Here is a 20,663-nt window from a genome sequence, read left to right as displayed (position 1 = left end):
GTCCAAGCTTCTAAGGAGGATATAAGACCACAAGTCAGCTTAACAAGCAGTCCGTCTGAAACGAACTGCAATAAGCCAACGATTGTGAGTCCAAGCTTCCAAGGAGGATACAAGACCGCAATTCAGCTTAACAAGCACTTCGTCTGAAACGAACTGCAATAAGGGAAAGTCCGATCCACGCGATAAACCTCGCCGAATTAGGACGACCAAGTTCGGTCAAAGAAGTTTACCTCATAAGACCGGGGACGACCATGTCTGGTCAAAGAGGTTTACTGCATAAGACCACTTCGGTTAACTGGGAAAGTCCGATCCACGCGATAAAACTCGCCGAATTAGGACAAGGGAAAGTTCGATCCCGGCGACAAAAATCGCCAAATTAGAACACAAACCAAGTCTGGTCAAAGATGTTTATTTCATCAGACCAAAGACGAGTCCGGTCAAAGATGTTTATTTCATCAGACCAAAGACGAGTCCGGTCAAAGATGTTTATTTCATCAGACCAAAGACGAGTCCGGTCAAAGATGTTTATTTCATCAGACCAAAGACGAGTCCGGTCAAAGATGTTTATTTCATCAGACCAAAGACGAGTCCGGTCAAAGATGTTTATTTCATCAGACCAAAGACGAGTCCGGTCAAAGAAGTTTACTTCATAAGACCAAGGACCAAGTCCGGTCAAAGAAGTTTACTTCATAAGACCGAGGACAAGTACGATGAAATTTTTTCGCTAAGCTGTAAATACAGTGTTAGAAGCGAAAACAAAATTTCATTTTTCAAATCTTGTTCGGCATACAACTCAGCTACCCTACAAAATGGCGTTACGCTATTACAAAGGACTATTCTACTGTCCAGGGTTGCTGAAGTTAAGCCACCTATCTGCAAAATCCTCTGGAAGCCGAGTTCGGTTGTTCCGAGCAGATGAAGAATAAGCAGGTCGACGAGATGCTATCCTCGACCCAACGCCTCTTCCCCGAGCCCGAGAAGTCCTAACACCTCGGCGATGAAGAGTCTCTGCAATAATCATCTGCTGATCTTGCTCGCTCATAGTCACAACTCCTCGGCGAATTTCAGTCCGTCCCTGTCTTGACGATTCCGGTTGCTCCTGAGCCCGTTCTCGTCTTGACGTTTCCGGCTGTTCCGGAGTTCGTTGTTGACTGGAAGTAGGATTTTGAACAAGGGAACCAGAGGCTTGATCTGGAGTGCGAGCATCTGTTGGCACGACATGCCGAAGGAATCTTTCTATGGGGGGGCGCCGAGAAAGAACAATGTCGTACCGAGAAGCCCAGCGCCGTAATGATTTCACAACTTGTTGGCAAGCCGAGCTCTCCAGCGCATTGTTCCTCCGGAGTACATGATATTCCTCCCACAGTTCGTCAACTCGACTCTGAACATCTGATATGGTCAATCCCCCGCGCACACGGATGTAATCCTCGTACGCAGTCCTCTCAGCAACGGTCGTATTCAGCTCGGCCTCCAGATCCTTCTTATCGGACTCTAAGTCCTTATTATCGGCCTCCAGCTTCACTAAACGAGCCAGAAGCTCGTCATTCTTCGTCTGATCGGCTATAGCTCTTTTCTCAGCTTCGTCTAAAGCCGAAGAGTACAGCCGTTTCCAGTGAAGTATCTCCATCTCCTTGAGTACAAAGCAGCTATATTAGTTCGGCAGCTGTACCGAGCAGATAGTAAAATACAACAGGAATAAAGGCGAGTACGAAAAGCTATACGAAGACAAGTGTAGAGAATTTTTCATTCACAAGGAAAATTTTTACACTAGGAGGGCTTCAAGGCCATTTTACAAGGAAGAAACTAGACTAAGAGAAGGGAGACGAAATCATACTCCACCAGCTTCGTCTCCGGCTCCTTGGTCTGGTTCAGCTTCTTTCTCCTGAGCTACTTCAGCCTCGGCCTCGCCTCCTGCCGGCCTCGCCTCCGCCTCCTGATCGGCTTCCTTCTCCGGATGCCCGGCCCGCTCGACTTCGGCCTCCAGCTCCAGCGGCTCGGCCTCACCCTCTCCGTTGTAAGTCGAAGCGGGTGAAACGGGTCCCACGGAGGCAAAGATAGCCTCCAGGTTCTCGTCCCGATCAGCTCGACAACTCCGGACTCGGTCTGCAGAAAGCAGGACCGAGGATGAAGCGAGCTCCTCAAGGAGCGGCAGATTCTGAAGCCGAGCTGCTATCTCTCGGCTGTACAGAGGCAGCACGACGTCGGCCCCCTGCTCGCCCTTATCGGCAATTAGCCTTACCAGACTACCGACAAAGGCCGAGAACTGGCTGCTCAAAAAGAGTTTCTCCGTGTAAACACGGAGAGCCTCCCCCTGGGCAGCCACGGCGGCAGCATCCCTCCGTTTCGTCTGCTCTCGCTGGATGACGAGCTGGTTTTTGGCAAACTGAGCTTCATCCTGGGCCGAAATCCTAGCAGCTCTGGCTTTCTCAAAGTTAGCCTCAGCCTGTTCGGCCCGATGACAAGCAGCCGCCAACTTCCTCTGCATCTCAGCATAGTCATTGGACGCTTTGGAGAGTTCGACGGCGACGAGCTTGGAGAGCATATCGTTCCTCTGAAAATGGATAAAGAAAAAAGTCAACAAAGGGGCCACAAAAAATACAGGAAAAAAGCAAGGCCAGAAAATCAAGAAGAGAATTCACCTCGGCGAAGTCCGTGGGCCATAAAAACGGCTCACAGATATGTTCCGAAGGAGGCGCCAAGACCACGTCTTTCTCTGGCGCTCTCGGGGGCTTCTGGGCCTTCCCCCTCCCCTTTGCCGAAGTCGACTCCGGCTTCTTCGGATCCGAAGAGGTTTTTTGCCTTTTCGGAGTCCTCTCGGCATCAGACGCCGAGCTGGTGGTTTTCGGCCTCTCCGGCTCCTTGGACTCCGAAGATTTGCGGCTAGCCTTACTCAGCATGTACACTGCCAAAAAGCAAGAAAGCAAAGTCAGATTTTCTTCGTTAAAGCAGTAGAGCATAAAGATAAAGAGAAATCCTCACCCTCGGCCTCTTCGTCCGAAGACGAGATGTCGAACACGACGTCGCCCTTGACGAGCTCAGACTCCGTGTATTGTTTCCTAACTATGGGAATCTTGTTGAGCTCGCCATCGAGCTCGTCCAACGGTTCAGGCCGAGGATGACGGATAACGGACTCCGGCCCTCTCCAGGGAAAACTAGGAGCCGCGGTCCTATCATAGTAGAAGAAGCGATTTTGCCACTTCGGCCACTTCGTTTTACAAAAGGCCCTAAAGGGCTGTAAAGGGATCAAGTAAAACCAAGACCCCTTCCTCTTAAATTGAAAGAATTTAAGGATCGCCTTCAAAGACAAATCCCTTCCTAACCTACGGAGTTCGGCAGCGAAGGCCGACAAGTGCCTCCAAGAGTTCGGAGTCACTTGGCCTAAAGGAAGCTGAAAAAAATCTAGTAAATCTATAAAGGCAGAAGGGAGGGGGAAACGAAGCCCGCATTCTAAGCAGGCCTCGTACACGGTGGCGTACCCCTCCGGCGGGGAGTCAGCCCTATGATCACCGTCAGGTACCACCGCCTTCCCCCCAGGAAAAAAGTATTTTTCGGGTAGGGATATCACAGTATCCTTACTCAAAATACTATGGAAATACTCTACGGTCTTCTCCCCGGACTCTTTCCGGCCAGAAGACCCCTTATCCCCTTTCCTACCGCTACCCGACTCCGAAGAAGAAGAAGACATTTTTCTTACTTTTTGAAGGTGAAGAAAGTCTGAAGAAGCTCTTGAAAGCGGAAGAAAATTTCTCGAGAAAGAGAGAGTATAGAAGACGCAACAGCAAAGGTGTTCAAATGAGGAAAAAGGAGCATATTTATCAGATTCGGGAAAGATTTCGAGATCGTTGCGCCGTTTCGAATCCCACCTTTTCAGGATTCAACGGCCGGATTTTACTGTCGCATTTAATGCAGGCACGCGCAAGGCACGTCCCCTGACGTCAGCCTCCCCCTTACCATTATCCAGAATGCCGAAGTGACTCACCTCGCCGAAGTGATTCACTTCGCTTTTCGGGGGGGGTAGTGATGGGGTACGAACTAAACCCTAATGGCAAGCCCAATAATAGTGACGGCCCATCAGCCCAGAGCCCAAGAAAGAGTATCTGTTCGGCACCAAAGAGTTCGGCACGACCAAAGAGTTCGGACTCAGCCTACAGCTCGGTAAAAGCCGACCAGTCAAGCTCTCCTCTCAGATCGGCAAGAGCTGATCGGTAAAGTCCAGCAGTTCGGTCTCAGCTTTCGACCGAACTAGGAGTTAGTGGACTCATGAAAGGCCTCCACGACCTCCGCTATACCCACGATCTATTTAGTGGTACGAAGCAGTTATTGAGCAGTTATTGCTCACCCACGATCTTGTTAGTGGGGCTGCAAACCACGACCTTAGTTCAATGTATAAATAGAACTTAGATCAGATAGAAAAGGGTTAAGCTCTCTAGAGATAAAATAGCATATAGCAAGTCTGTGTTGTAAGCTGTAATCCCAGATCAAGCAATACAATCTTGCCCTCCCTTCTTCCCGTGGACGTAGATTTACCTCAGTAAATCGAACCACGTAAATTCTTTGTGTCGTAATTTTCATTCTCTACCAGCATTTACTAACATCAGAAATTCGCGGATCCATCAATCATTAACATCAACACAATGTTCATAGCACTATCCTACACCGTGTGCACAAAGGGGATAAGCACCGCGTTGGAGGCTGCGGGTAGTGGCACCCTGTAGCGTGCAAAAGCACTTGGCAATACATGAATCGAATTCATGTATTCATCTAATGAGCGCAGCGAAAAACATACTACATGAATATAGACCATGATTCATAATTAGACCACCTCTAACCATATGCCAAACCCATTTTTGGCGTAAAAAAGTTCTTCAACCATACACCATACCCAAACCCATTTTTTAGTTTATAAGACCATTTCCAACCATACTCCAAAAATGAGTTTTGGTGTAGAAATCTTCTCTAATCATACACCAAACTCAAACACATTTTTGGTGTTTTTTTGTAAAACAACACCAAATATAGTGTTACTGCAAAATTTTTGTGAGACAAAAACTCAAAAATAGTGTAAATGGTTGGAATAAAACTACTTTTTGGTGTGACGTATACCCAAAAATGAGTTTGAGTTTGGTGTAAATGGTTGGAGATTGTCTAATTAATGAAACAACACCAATTTAAAGTACACACCAAAATTGAGTATCTACTGCAAAAGATCTTGAAATATTGCATAATAATCCTAATTACTCCATTATTTTGAGGTAGTTGAACTAGCCGGCCATCTCTTGCACATAGTTTTAATGAGGTTAGGGTTGTACTAGGAAATCTGTTTACACATAATTAAATAATTAAAATACGAATTAGCAAATGAAGATGTTCGATTTCAAGAGTATATGACCCGATATGACGCAATAAGAAATAAAAGTGCTCATCTGGAACTTCGAAATGCGCTAGATAATCATTTGTAGAAACAATGCACAAATTTCGAGTCTTGAATTTTAGCTTTTTTATGTTTATCGTAATATGCTTTATGTAATTGCGATATCATTAAATGTGTTTCAATTTATATTTGAATTTTATTATATTATGTATAGTGTATTTTAATTTTAAAAGTAATGTGATTTTTTTGAATATAAAGTATATTTAATACATAAATATATTAATAAGAAAATTTTGTATAATTATTTAATTTACATAAATTATTGATAAAATATTCAGGGATTAATATGTAATTTAAATAAGTATGTAAGTATAATTGAAAAAGTATAATAAATAGGTAAATATGGAATATTTTTTTGGGGTTGAGTTTGGAGTATAAATGATTGGAGTAGAATTACTTTTTGTTGTGACTCATACTCAAAAATGGATTTGAGTTTGGTGTAAATGGTTGGAGATGGTTATATGCAAGTTGACCACATTAACACAATAGAAATAAACCCACTTGTCGTTTGATCCCCGCAGTTTATCAAATCCTGCAAGTTGAATTCACAACTATCGAGGTACACTTGTATTCTGATCCGATGCAGGAACTATTTCTCGGTATAATCATCTACACAGAAAGCTAGGAAATCTCTTACATAACGTACGTCTGTGCCGTTTTTTCTCTATAAGAGAATTAGGTTTTCTATCTTATTTAATTTTAGAGAATATAAATAGGGTAATTTGTCACGTTCGGCCAAGACCAATGGATCTATTATCTATCACATGAACTAATAAAATGATAGCTCAACCATAATTATTAGTAATTCACTTTAATCTAATCTAGCCCATTTACTTTCATCGACAATATTAATTGGGCAAACGAAGGCATAATAAACTATTCGACTGTAAGCGACGCTCCAAGTCTAGGTGCAGGTGCGACCACAAATTTCCGAACTTACAAAGCTAATCGTGAGTCGACATGCGATAAAGAAATTTGGTCACGTACGTTTAGGAATGATTTGTTCTTCAGTTTCAAATTGTATAATTTTTTAGTTTAATTATAGATTTTTTAATATTTTAATGATTCCGAGCTTGATCTTTGCGTCGATGAATTTTGAAGAAATATTACATGAGTTTTTTTTTATTTTGCTATATAGAGAAGAGAAATGCCATATATTTTGCGAGTAAATTTATTTAATTTTAAAAAGTTAAAGAAAATTATATCTACATTTTATCATCGTTACACGATTATTTGAGCATAATTTTTTAACATTTCTTTTGAACCGTCACCTGTCGGTAGCCCGATATACATTGAGTTATTTACGCATTAAGAATTTATTTTTCTTAAAAGTAAGCATTGCATAACAGTAGTATATTGGATCACACGTGGAAAGCAACCTGCTCTTTTGTCTGAAGATACTAATAAATTTCGTATCCAAAAAAATCTTGGGAAATACGTCCATACCTAAAGTAAAAAAAAATAAACAATAAATTGTATCCAGCCATTTTATATTGAACGAAAGTAAAAAAAAAACGAAATCTAACTTTTTGACGAGATATGCCGAAGTTGAAACACGTCAAACCAATGCATACTGATACCAAATGCTTCCGGTTTACCTTTCATCAAATTTGTTAAAAAGCTTTTGGAGCTTCTTCTTTTATAATGTGACAGTGTAGTGAACAAAATTATTTTCAAGAAGATTTTCCTAAATTGGAAAATTAAGAAGAGTCTCTTACCATAGAGTCTAAGTTTGTGGGCTAAATGATGGTCTCCAGAATTTTCCTTTGTATTAGAACAAATATATGATGTTCGGATTGTCGACTACATAGTCCGCTTCGGGTCAAGCCCGCACGGATTTGTTTTTGGATCACTTCCCAAAAGGTCTCAAATTGATTAGGTGTTGGGCAGGATTATATACACCTTCCAACTTCCCTCATACTCCTGATGTGGGATGGGTTTGTACGTAACAGATTTGATGTTTAATAAATTTAATCAAATCGCCGTCAGTCGATTCATGAAATTGACGATCGCATTGAATCTTTTCAGGATGCAACGATTACATCGGATCGTGAAAATAACTCTTTTAATACGTACATTTTGTGAGTTAAGCATGAGATTATTGGTTTAAGGGTATCTTTCGCGATGATGCCATTTTAGTTTCTCATATTTTATTTTGTACAATTCTTTAATCAATTGTCGGATTTAGGAGGTTTCAGCTAAAGAGCTTCAACGTACCCTACCAATTTAATTTTATTACTATAATCAAACTCTCTAAATTTCTAATTCTCCTCATTTTTCTACGTCCTTCTCTAACATATATAGGTGAAAGTCAAAGGTACATCACGCAATTAATTTTGTTACTAGAAATTATAATAGCACATTATTTTACATTTTTCTCGGTGTACAAAAATTATAATAGCACATTGTACATTTTTTTTTGTTTTCTGTTTTCTAAGACGATCTTTCTTGTTCTCTTAAATAGTTTATGTACAATATTTTTTATTTAGTTTGATTTTGAAACTCCAAGTTGTTGTAACGCCGACTCAAAAATTGTGAATATGTCACTGCGGATCGTGGAGAGTGGTTCTTAAGGGAACTGTCCAAGCCTCCAAGGTCATCATGTCCAGTGTTGGGCAATACTAAAATATGCAAAAAGCAAGTTTGTTTTTGAAAAAACCATATGCTTCGATCTAAATACATGATTAAAAAATATAATAAAAGAATGCATGATGAGTTGGGAAGCAGTAAATGAGGCTAAACGATTGTCAATTATTAAGAAGAATATTTATTTCTTAATGTTGATTGAGTGAGATATGTTTAACTTCTTATTATTAGTTATCACGCAAACCTTAGTTTGGGATATTATAATTTTGTACGATAGACTCTTATATTATTAGAAGAATATTTCCTCTCATTCTCTAACTAAATATTCACTCTGTGTTGGAAATAAGTATTGCAATTGGGCTTAAATATATCCTAGTATTATACACCATACCATAGAGTGCTTAGGACCTAAAAATTGTCGACAAACTTTGTTGATAATTAGTGACATCTTTCTTTCTCTCTAGCAATACAATGTCAACTTTTGACTTAAATCACATAATAAAACCAATTAAATCTGCAAACATTCAGCAGAGGACATGTTTGTTGGAATATAGGAAATATATTGGAGGAGTATTTTAGTTTGGAGGAAATATTTGAGGGGACAATGGGTGGAATATTTGGGAAGTGATTTAGGAGATGTTGATGTGGAGAAAACTAAGACACTCTTTATTTCTCAAATTCTCTCAACTTCTCAACTTATCTAAAATGTTAGAACTCACTCCTATTTATAGGAGTCCTCTTCCTATTCTAGAATCTACATAATAATTTTATATTCTAAATATCTAGATTTTTATCTATAAAAATCTAGATATTTCTTACATAATATCTAAAATCTAGATTATTCTTCTAAAATATCTAGATATTTCTACTAAAATATCTAGATATTTTCTCAAGCTTATTTCTAGACAATTCTACAATATCTAGATATTTGCATTACAAAATCAAGTTTAATAATATTTCAACAATGTTTATATATATTGTAGGGGGAAGATAATAATCGCAATTTGAATTTAACCATGGCAATTATGAGACATGATAAACCTAACTACTTAATGCCCAACTATCAAGTCTCCGACTATAAGAAAATTTACCATTTTAACATCAACAACTAATAGCATTAATCATTACAATTATCATGATGTTCACAAAGGGATGCATTACAACATTGTCATAGTATTCGGGCATCAGTGTTGTTTTACTCATCGTATAAACAAAAACGATTTAAAAAGACTTTTGTGATTGATTATCTGATTATGTATTACACTAGAATTTAGTTATGCATTGATCACAATCCATTATATGCTAAAGACTGTATTATACTATAAACATTAGGGAAAATCATCAAATTAATCTCATTAGATGATGCCAAAACAAGTCTTTTAAGTGCCTGGACCCATCAATTGTTGTGATTAACCAACAAAATATATTAAATTTGGTCTAAACTATTTCAGAAATTAAATATGGACCGTTTAAAAACCAAACTATTTTTAGCAAAAAGGAAAAATAAGGAACTGAAGTTTTCAATTTTAGTTTTAATGTGATAGTTCCTTACACTTCCAATACTATGAGCTTATAAAGTATGCCAGAAGGTTTGAACTCTTCTTAACTATGAATTCAATAAGTGTAATAAGAAATAGAGTAAATGATTTAATTAAGGTGTGGAGAAAAGGATGTCTCCCTGCAACATCATTAAATCATAATCACTTGTGAAAGAAGCATCATTAAAGAAAAAAATAAAGCCATTATTATTGCAAATGTAGACTTTTCGAAAAGGCCGTGTCTTTATATGGAAATTCTTCCACTTGTGAAAAACACTTTATTCATGTGATTTCAATTTCATTATACTGTTATTCAGCACTCAATAACATATATAAACACAAAGTATCTTGATTATTTACATTTAATATCAACATAATACGCATTAATTTGATCAATTATACTAAATAAATTACGCCTTACATAAATATCTATAAATAAAGGAGAAACTCGACACATCTGGATGATGACTTCAACGAGTGCAATTTCATCAATTACATAAATTTGGAGAGTGATTCTAATTCAACATTCTTGAATTCTCACTTTCTTTAAACATCAGCTGCAATGTGTTGTACTTACAATAACCGGTAATAAAACATCAGTAATAATACAAATACTTGACACAGCCTATAATTAGAAACTGAATAATCTTCTCTTTTACTTCATTCTTTTACATCCGCTTCCTGTATAATCTATTTTCAGGACGACTTGACTCTCTGACTAAACAAATTTCCTTGAGCAGTTCATTCTTGATGAGTAAACTCATCTTTGTTCATCCGATGTATCCTCGATCTTGATTGTGTCAGAACCATCCCTGATATAAACAAAAACAGATACAATTCATAAGTCAAAAGCCGATGTATTGGTTCATTGGCATTCTTTTGATACCAAAAAAGGCGACATAAACAAATGAGAATCAGACAAGGAAATGCAATAAAGTGTCCTTGGAGCCTTTTGCTTTTGGTGAGTGTGTGTGTGTGTGTGACAACATGAATACAGACATTATCCATTAGCATTCTCTAGACAAACCACACTCCTGAACAATGGCGAACCTCATAGACAAAACCCGTGTCAAGCCAACCTAGAAAGTCTTGATGTAATTCAATCTCAACAGTTCTGGTACAAACTCACTCACTCCACCAGCTAAAAATAATGGGCCCCATAAGGTGAACAAAAGAATATCCAATATCACAAAGTCATTCACTCCACTTCTGCACTTGCGAGTTTAGAGAAGCAGTTGAATTATTCAGATGAGCACATGCAGATTCCAGTAAAAGACCCTCACACACAACCAGAGAGAGAGAATACAGAAGATCAAAACAAAAAACAAATCTGATGCGAGTATCCTAACTCCCAAACCAAATTATAGAACTTCAGAAACTCCCGCAGATCCAAAAGAGAGACAACCACAGATACATGGAGGATGAAAGAAACTCCCACAATGGAGAGAAGAAAGTTTCACTCAAGAGAGATGGGAGAGTCCTACTTCCATGGAGGAAAGGGAGCTTCAGTTGGTCTCTGCTGAGGGTTCTGGATTGTCACAAAGAAAAGAGAGAAACGCAGAGGTTTACGAAAGATGAATCCACTTCACTTCATATTTTAATAATAATATGAATTATTTTGTCTTTATTTTTGGTCACATTGGTGGGAAGGGGCTTGGCTGATTTAAGGTTAGGTGTAATGGGATTTATTTAAACACAACATAACTTATCTGGAAAGAAGATAATGGGAATCAATGAACACAGATCCTACCTTATATCTATATTTTCTCCAAATGTATCTTCGCTATTCAAGCTTCGCATTGAAGGCTTGTCAATCTCATCCTCATCAGACTCGTAATCATGCTCCCCATTCCATATGCGGGGTTTAGGTCTCACTTCCATGTCTTCGTCTCTCTGAAATTGGAGATAGGTCGGTTATATTGCAAGGAAATTAATACATTCAAAGATAGAGTTGTGCATGTTATCCAGTAATTTCACTTCTTCTGGAACTTCTGTGGTTGGAGGCATTGTTTGAAACTGGGTGCTGGGTGCATGCTGCAGTTTAGAAATTTGATCTAGTAGCATGTTCCTGCAAGTAGACATTTATACTGATCTTGAGAAATTTACTTATGATAGCTTACAGTTATGTGAAAATAACCAAGAGCGATTACATTCTACATATGAAAGACATATCTTTTTCTTTGAAAACTTCAAACGCAGCAAAACAGTCATCATAGTATACTTTTGGTAACTCAACTGTTTTTGCTTTGGACAAACCACCTACTAATCTATTCAAATGGCATACTTTAGCATTCCACAAGATTCAAGGTTCAATACTAATACTGATAAATATAAACAAAATTGAGTATACGATCGGTCATCCTTATGTGTAACAAAAGTAATTACATGATTTTCTCCCTCATTTTGATACCATTATCTTCAAGACAGTAAATAAAACTAGGGAACTAATCCATGCAAAATGAAGAATGATTGCTTAAATGGTGGTTTACATCAATTACGTGAAAGTATCTATCACCATAATGCACCTGAATTCTCTTTTTCTTATTGATTTTCTCTAGTGAGTGCCTATTATCACACTTCTAGATGCAGAGATGGATACACAGTTTTTCAATGACATCTCAATTTGTGCAGACAATGTTGCCTTCGAATATAAAAAAGCATGCTATGCAGATATTTCAATGGACAATATGTGCAAAAAAATTACATTTCGATGACCAAAAGTATAATTACTATAGTCTGTACAGAGTCATGGTTTAATGACCCAAGAGTTATTTACCATTTTCCAAATCTTTTACTGCATAATGAAAACAAAAACTCGAAAATACCAATTGCACCATAGCGTAGACACACATAGAGTAAAGTTTCCAAATTTTAACTGTATAAAAGGGGTATGAAAGGGAATATTTTCAAAATAACCAGATGGAGTACAGCTTTAACTTGAAGGTAAATGAGTAAATAACTAGAAAACAGGACTGATAAACAAGAGAGTACTATCTAACAGAAAAAAAATTTAACGTGTTGCAGAAAAATTGGTCGAAGAGACGAAGACAACTATAAACGCTGACAATTGAACAAGTTCTACAAATACAATTAACAGCTTAAGGTTGACAAACAATATATAGTAGAAGAGAAAAACCAAGTAGTTTTTAGGAACTTAAATGTAATGGATTTGTTGTGTGTGAGGATCCATAAATCCCCTTGACATACCATGCACAAATACACAAGTGGTTTCCATGTATGCAAAATATATAAAAAGAAAGTGAAAGTAGACAAAACCAAAAACAAATATAATGTTGATCAGGATTGTGAGAAAGTAGAACATTGGCCTTGGAAAAGGTAGCATCAGTTGGTGGGTATTTATCAAGTGAGATATAACAGTAACGATGGTGACTTAAGTCCTTATCTATGGCATTGTACCAATAAACACAGTTTTATGATGTTAGTTAAATTATCCTCGTAGATGCCAAGCTGTATTCTGCAGTGTTGCAAAACAACATATAGCAATATTATGGTAACTATAGGACCTTGAGACCAGGTTTGGTGAAGTTGGGACAGAGGAACATCAGTTATAATAATGCAGTGGACGGAGGTTTCAAACAGCAAGGGGCATAAGTTTGTAGCACTATATTAGAAATACAGGAGATCTTCAAGCATGTACATTCGTATGACGTGAACTTAACTTTACCTGATTTTCTCCAAATCCCTCAGCGTATTCAAGTTTTCCATATTACTTGGTTCCACATGAAGAGTATAATCTGGGCCAAAGTACTCATAATATTCATTGTACGGCAACTTGTTATCTGGCTCCACATCTACAGCCACGGCAGTCTACAACAAAGTGCAAATTTTCATATCAGCTGATACCCCACATAAATTATCAAAAGTAAATGATAATATGAAACGAGATACATGTACAATGGTATAAATTTGGCATGCAAAAGCATATGAAAGATAGAAAGAGAGCACACACATGCAAACAAATTTGTGCGTGTAAGAGAGGGAGAGAGATAGACCTCGTAGCACCAGCACCGGGCAACATTTCTGATTGTATACCCTCCCCCGCCCAAAACCATAAGAGGAACATTGAATGACCTCAAAAACCGAAGGCAGTCTGCATGGCCTTTCACAGACAAATTAAAGCAACCTAACCGATCACCAGACAATGAATCAGCCCCACACTGAAGAACAACAGCATCTGGCTGATAGACCTCCATTACTTTTTGCATTATTGGACGGAATAAGCTTCGGAAGTTGTCATCATTTAATCCATCATTCAGTGGGACATTAAGAGCATAGTACTTTCCAGAGGCCACTCCAACGTCTTTAATATGCCCAGTTCCAGGAAAAAAGTCTCCAAATTTATGGAAAGACACTGTCATAACACGATCAGTAACATAAAAGGCTTCCTCAACCCCATCACCATGGTGAATATCAATGTCCACGTAAAGTACCCGCTGCCATCGAAAATACAGTGATCAGAGAATGCCACATTATAAAGAGTATATCAACAGGCATTACATTGAATACCAAGATTATTTCTTACATAGAGTAATGTATAACTCTTAAGCCTTCCTACGTTCTAACACATGGATCAACTTATGAATTGCAAGCAGACATTAGAACCCATACTGAGTGGTATCGACATATATAGTTCTACTAACAATAATTTTATCAAGGAAAACAAGGGAAGTAACAAATTCAAACAATGAGACAGGTACAATTACAAGTTTTTAGAATATCTAATGATATAACTCAAGTTCATAAATCAATTAACTCTTTTACCCTTGAAAGTTACCATCTGAGAGTGACCAAACATCAAACATGATTCTACACATCATATTAAAAAAAAATTAAAACTTTGAAGCAAAAAAGGTGTCTGCTTGTATATGGAGTACTAACATAGGCACCAGTCACTAGGAAACACAAACAAACTGATACACAAAACTATAAACCGGTACAGGCTACAGCCGGAATCAATTAACACAATTTTCCATAACTTAGAGACACGCGCAGAGTGAAACAAATTGCCACTTAATTTCAAAGCGAAAAGGTTAAACTAATTATCGATTCCATACCCTGTGAGCTTTCAGCAGCTCGAGAATCCCCAAAACAATATCATTAACGTAGCAAAACCCCGAAGCCTCGCTCTTCTTCGCATGGTGCAAACCCCCGGCCCAATTAATTGCGATATCCGCATCCTGCCTGTTGAGCTTGACGGCCGCGCCAATGGAGCCGCCAGCGGAGGCCTGACAGAAGTCAAACAAGCCGTCGAATACGGGGCAGTCCTCGCCCACGTTGAAGCGCCTGAGCTGACGCGCGTGCGTGTGGTCGAGGAGAGTCTCGGGCGCGACGGAGGAGAGGAACTCGACGTACTCCGGCGAGTGGAAGCGGCGGATGTCTTCGAAGGCGGCGGGGAATGGGCGGCTGATCTCCATGCGGCGGTGAAGGCCGTAGTGGACGATCAGATTGTGTGCCATGCGGATGCGGTGGGGTTTCATCGGATGGCCCTGGCCGTAGTAGTAGTCGCCGATTGTTGGCTCGTAAAAGTAGGACACGCGCCGCTTCCGCGCGTCGGGGCAGACAGATGGCAGCGACGCGCCACCGTCGGAATCCATCGCTCAATTTGCAACTGCAATGAGAGAGAGGGAGAGAGAGGAGGAAGAAAGAAGAAGAAAGCTGAGTTTTTTTTTTGGGGAGAGAATTTAAACAAGGTTTTAAACTTGCAAAGAATTGGGCGTTTAGAAATAGAGGTGTTGCCCATGACCGGCTTGCGGACTACGGCCGGACCGAGCCCAAGGTGGTTCGAAGCCCGTGCAGATCCATCACTAAACCCATGACTGCCCAGGCCCAGCCCATAAGTAAATCTGTTTTTTCTATAAATGGGCCGACCGTCTACTAAGTATTCACATTTGCCATTTTGATCCACCCACAAAATAATGTCTATATTTACTTTTTTTCATTTATGGACCTCACATTCTACTAACCTTTTCAACCAATTTTCCTTCATATTTCTTAAAACCAATGTTTTAAAAATCGGACCGGTAAGTGAACCGGTGAAGCTACTGGTTCATGATTCAACCGGTCGGACCGGTTTAATCACTGGTCGAATCGTTTTACTGTTACAAATATGTATAATTCAATTTATAATATAAAATATAGTGTCCAATATAATAAATAATAAAATTTGATCAATAATATATCACAAAAACATTCAATCTTACAAATAATTAGTATATATACAAATATAAAACATTAAAATTTAGTGAATATAATAAAATATACAAATTGTTAGTTAGTGTGAATAAAAAATAAATATTTTACATATAAAAATAAATCAAATTTATATTAATTCAAAAAAAATGTATGTGGTGGAATAATCGAATACAAATTATTAGTTAGTTTAAACAAAAGTATACTTTAATATCAATAGTTAGGCTACGTGAATTAAATATATGCTATAAAAATATATATTTAGTAAATAATAAACTATAATAAATAAATATATTGAAAAAATCGAATCTTACTCCCTCCGTCCCATGTTGTTCGCACTTTTCATTTTAGGCCATAAATTTGGGATTGATTTTTTAGTGTAATTAAATTAGAATTTTAAGTGTAATGAGACATCACTTAATAAATGAGCTACTTAAACTAACATATTAATTGAATGCATTAATTCTAACTTAAACTATAAATAGTCTAAGAAGTTTGTGACGAGCCAAAAAGCAACAGTGCAAGTAGCATGAGACCGAGGGAGTATAATATAACGATAGTACTAAGCGTTATAGTAATAATATAGTAACTAGGAAAGTATAGATAAAATTTAGAGGATGATGATTATATGTATCATAATAAATAATTACATAAAAAATATAAAATAAATGAATTATTAGTTGGTTTAAATAAAAATATTAATATTCTATGTATAACATTGTTTAATGTTCTTATTTTTCCATGTGGGGCTCGTGGTGGAGTGGTTAAGCTCTTGTTAATTGGAGTGGAGGTCATGAGTTCAAGCACTTTCAAGAACAAGATTTTAAAATTTTGAACACAACCAACCGGTCGGTTCAAACGGTTCTTAGTGGCTCAACCTCATACTGGTCTAAATAGGTAAACCGGACATGACTACCAGCCGGTCCGGTCCGACACAACCAACCGGTCGGTTCAAACGGTTCTCAGTGGCTCAACCTCACACTAGTCTAAATAGGTAAACCGGACAGGACTACAGGCCGGTCCGGTCCGGTTTTTAAAACTCTGCTTAAAACCTACTCACATTGCGGATTACTACTCACATTGCGGATTATACGTGATAAGTGAAATCTCTTCTCATTGTCAAACGGTTCTCAGTGGCTCAACCTCACACTGGTCTAAATAGGTAAACCGGACAGGACTACCGACCGGTTCGGTCCGGTTTTTAAAACACTGCTCAAAACAAGTTTTTAAAATTTTGAACACAACCAACCGGTCGGTTCAAACGGTTCTCAGTGGCTCAACCTCACACTGGTCTAAATAGGTAAACCGGACAGGACTACCGCCCGGTCCAGTCCGGTTTTTAAAACACTGCTTAAAACCTACTCAAATTGCGGATTATACGTGATAAGTGAAATCTCTTCTCATTGATATTATTGTGAGTTTTATATCTCTAAATTATCTCTTAAATTTTTAGATATTTTGAGAAATTTATCTTATTTCTTAAACGAATAACGTAATTCGTTCTCATTCTCACCGTTCATACTATTGCTGTCCTTTAGAAATAAAAACTATTTATATTTTAGCCAAACCCTTTAAAAATAAAAGTAAATAGATTTCTACTATTCGCTTTCATTAAAAATAAAAATTATTTTCATTTTAATAAAATTTTTAGAAGGTTGATGAATTTGTGTGAGAGAGTATTTGATCAACAAACATATTCGACAACTAATTATACCCCCATTTTTTCATTGTGATTTTAACTCTAAAATTCAAGGGCTTAAAATGCTGTGTGTGTAGAGGTGGGGGAACAAAAATAAAATCAAGAAATAATAAAATTGGAGTACAGAGTAATTCAGAATTAATTGAAGATTTGGGAATTTCTTCTCTTTTTTCATCGTCTTCGCCGATGTCTGCTCCATACAGATCAAGGTATTCCACTCATTATATTCAATAAATAACAGCTATGCAATAGTAATTTGAAGCTGAAATCGCACAATTTTCGCTCTGCGTCTGATCGATTAATCGCGGACTGCAACAGAGATGGATTGAGCGCGCGGGCCGTGGGGTATGGCGGCAATTCCGATGAGATTCAGTTGCGTATTGATCCGATGCATTCAGATTTCGACGATGAGGTGACCGGTCTTCGGAAACAAGTTCGGAGACTTCGAGATGTGAGTGAATTTGTTTGCTTTTTTCTATATCTCTAATTCGTTTTGTAGAAACGGTGGGAATGTGGTCTGTTTTTTTGTTCTTAATTTGTACGATGATTTTCAGTCATGATGTTATTCGTCACGGTTGAATTTTTATGCAGTATATATTTGTTATTCATCAGAATTGTACATATGAGAGATGCTTCTGATGGTAAGCGGTTTGGTTTATTTTGGTGGAGCTCGAAAATGCTGATAATGTGAGTAAAGTCAGAGAAGTTATCAGCATTATAGTTGCAATCACGACGTGCTTGAAAAATGAGAATATTGTGTTACTTAATCATTCTGAGTTTACAGCAAACTAATTCCATGGAAAAATTTCTAGGACTACCTTTAGTTGTTGATTTCTCAATTGATTTGTTTGTAATGTAGTATTATATGACCCATCATATTTTGTAACTATCCACGAGAAATGAAAGACTAAATTGCATAAGAGTAATATTTTTACATGGAGTTGGTCCTTGCTAGAGTTTTTTCAAATAATCTCTTTTACGAGCTGATCAGCTGAGGGCCTGAGTTATGGCTTTTGCTGTATGCTCATAGAACGTTACGATTTGAATTCTTTTTATAATGGAATTTGGAAACTCGATGAATGTATTATATGGTCTAATGAGGCTGTTTAGTCATTTTTACCACAATAAGCAGCTATTTTGAAATATACTTGTTACATACCATGCAGCATATATCATGTAATCTTAATTATACTACATATTCTGTTTCCTTATAGTGTTTTGTTGTGCGATTCTCGTGACTTCTTTTGGAGCACACTCTTATATGTATGTATATATATGTAAGGGTGTAGAGTATCTTTAGGATGGTTGACTAGCTGCTGGCCTGTACATGGTTCTCATCATGAGTATATATATTTGTAGCCGCCCAGGAAAGAACGTATTAAACAAAAAACTTGTCTGTGTTTGCTTTGTACGCATGTGATTCCAGATTAAACTTTAAAATCCATCTGCTTTTCCAGGACGAACTAAACAAATTTAAAACCTACATTACCTGCTGATTTGTTATGATGGAGTTTTTTTTTTCCTTTGGATCGTCCTGAACATGCAAGTTCCTAACTATAGGTTTAAGGTTTTATCAGAATTGTATTTGAGGTCCCATCCATGACATGATAAGAGTTCTATTTAAATTAAAATTCTGATGAACACTGAATCTTTTCTTCTAATATACGCTTATCGCAAGCCACATAATTGGCTTTCTGTTTATGCAATAGTCTGTGTTAGTCATGACATTTATATTTAGTTTAGGTTTGTCTGGCCTCAACTCTTGTTGCTTGTGAAATATTGCAGGTGGCTCAAGAAATTGAGACAGAAGCAACGTTTCAAAATGATTTCCTGAATCAGCTGGTATGTCATAAACTATCCTCAGCATTTTAACCTTGAGAAAGGATTGGCTTCTCTGACTCTATGATCACCTTGAGTCATCATTTTGGTCGGCTTTTATAGTATAGTAACATATTTTGATTAGAAAACTATGACAGTAAGTTAATCTCTACAACTTCTTACGTCCTTTTTTTATGTACCACAAGCCATCAGTAATTTCAGTCCCACTACTCGATGTGATATGTAGCTGTTGTAAGTTGGTTGCTGGAACCTCTTTAATTCAAATTTCAAAGTCCATGATGATAGTTGAAATTTCTTCTAGGTTTGCTGCAATTTATTGCAGGGGAGTTACTGAAAATAATTTTGTAAATGATTATATTGTTCGTTTCCATGGTTCATTGACTTGTTGACTATGCCATTGTCATCTTTATCTGTATGACCTTTACTGATGCTTTGGTTCTATTGAATCAACTGCTAGACATTGAAACTCTTGGAAAGTTGTGCTGTTAACTTGTGAAAGATTTCTTCAAATGCCTCTGAAAACATATCATGGATTTGTGCTTACGGCTTTTCATGAGAAACCTTGTAAGGCTCTCATACGCTATTATACTCACTGGGTGGATAGAACTGATATTGCTTTATTTCTTTAACTTTTGTAGCAAATGACATTGATTAAAGCTCAGGCAGGGGTGAAAAACAACATGAAGAGACTCAATAAGAGCATCATTTGGGAAGGATCAAGCCATGTAATGCACGTTGTTCTTTTTGCACTGCTTCTGTTTTTTCTGGTCTATTTCTGGTCCAAATTGTCACGAAATGAGTATGCTTGAGAGTTCTGTCCTGCTCCTGTGAGATGTTGAGACACGGCAACACCTGAATGCTGAGAGTTCCGTCCTGCTCCATTGAGATGTTGAGACAAGGTAATACCTGAATGCTGGTTCTTGTAAATGTTTGCATTTGGTCCCCATCATCAGTTGACTATCATATTTGATTTACCAGTGTACATGAAATTTCTTGTAGAAGAATGAATTGTGGTTAATATATTAGCATCAACAAACTATCAAGATCTAAACTTCTGTGGATCCTAAACCTATTTCTCGGTTTATTTCTCAGACGATTGTGAACCCCATCAGAATAAAAGGAAATCAAATGAAAAGAAAGTAAATGATAATTAGGAAAAACCATTAATAATATATGTCATTCGTTTGTATGTCTTCATTTTTGTAGAACATCTCTCCACTACCACTAGTATATGGTTAGACTTTACTGGATGGACGATCGTAGTCTCTTTTATTTAGAACTAGGTAGACTATGGAGCCATGTTAACTGCACTTTTTTGGTTTAACTTTAAGATGATCAAAGTTATTGTCCCAGGATGGTA

The 20,663-nt window shown here is 37.7% G+C and overlaps 2 protein-coding genes across 2 annotated transcripts; one reads left to right on the top strand and one right to left on the bottom strand.

Annotated features, from left to right (window-relative positions):
* Positions 1-10,071: 10,071 nt before the first annotated feature.
* LOC121746449 (histone deacetylase 6-like) lies at positions 10,072-15,248 on the bottom strand. Its single transcript, XM_042140287.1, has 6 exons — positions 14,631-15,248; positions 13,569-14,009; positions 13,241-13,383; positions 11,533-11,623; positions 11,306-11,448; positions 10,072-10,367 (listed from the first exon to the last, which is right to left on the bottom strand). The coding sequence occupies exons 1-6, from the start codon at positions 15,168-15,170 to the stop codon at positions 10,316-10,318; spliced, it is 1,410 nt and encodes a 469-aa protein (XP_041996221.1). The 5' UTR covers positions 15,171-15,248; the 3' UTR covers positions 10,072-10,315.
* Positions 15,249-17,479: 2,231 nt separating this feature from the next.
* LOC121749666 (bet1-like protein At4g14600) lies at positions 17,480-20,354 on the top strand. Its single transcript, XM_042144253.1, has 4 exons — positions 17,480-17,673; positions 17,783-17,915; positions 19,250-19,306; positions 19,942-20,354. Exons 1-4 carry the CDS (start codon positions 17,651-17,653, stop codon positions 20,110-20,112), a joined length of 384 nt encoding a protein of 127 aa, XP_042000187.1. The 5' UTR covers positions 17,480-17,650; the 3' UTR covers positions 20,113-20,354.
* The last annotated feature ends 309 nt before the right edge of the window (positions 20,355-20,663 follow it).

The sequence above is a fragment of the Salvia splendens genome, chromosome 9 (assembly GCF_004379255.2).
Source record: "Salvia splendens isolate huo1 chromosome 9, SspV2, whole genome shotgun sequence".
Taxonomy (NCBI): domain Eukaryota; kingdom Viridiplantae; phylum Streptophyta; class Magnoliopsida; order Lamiales; family Lamiaceae; genus Salvia; species Salvia splendens.
The sequence above is the reverse complement of the archived record's forward strand: the minus strand, read 5'-3'. Positions and strand labels throughout refer to the sequence as shown.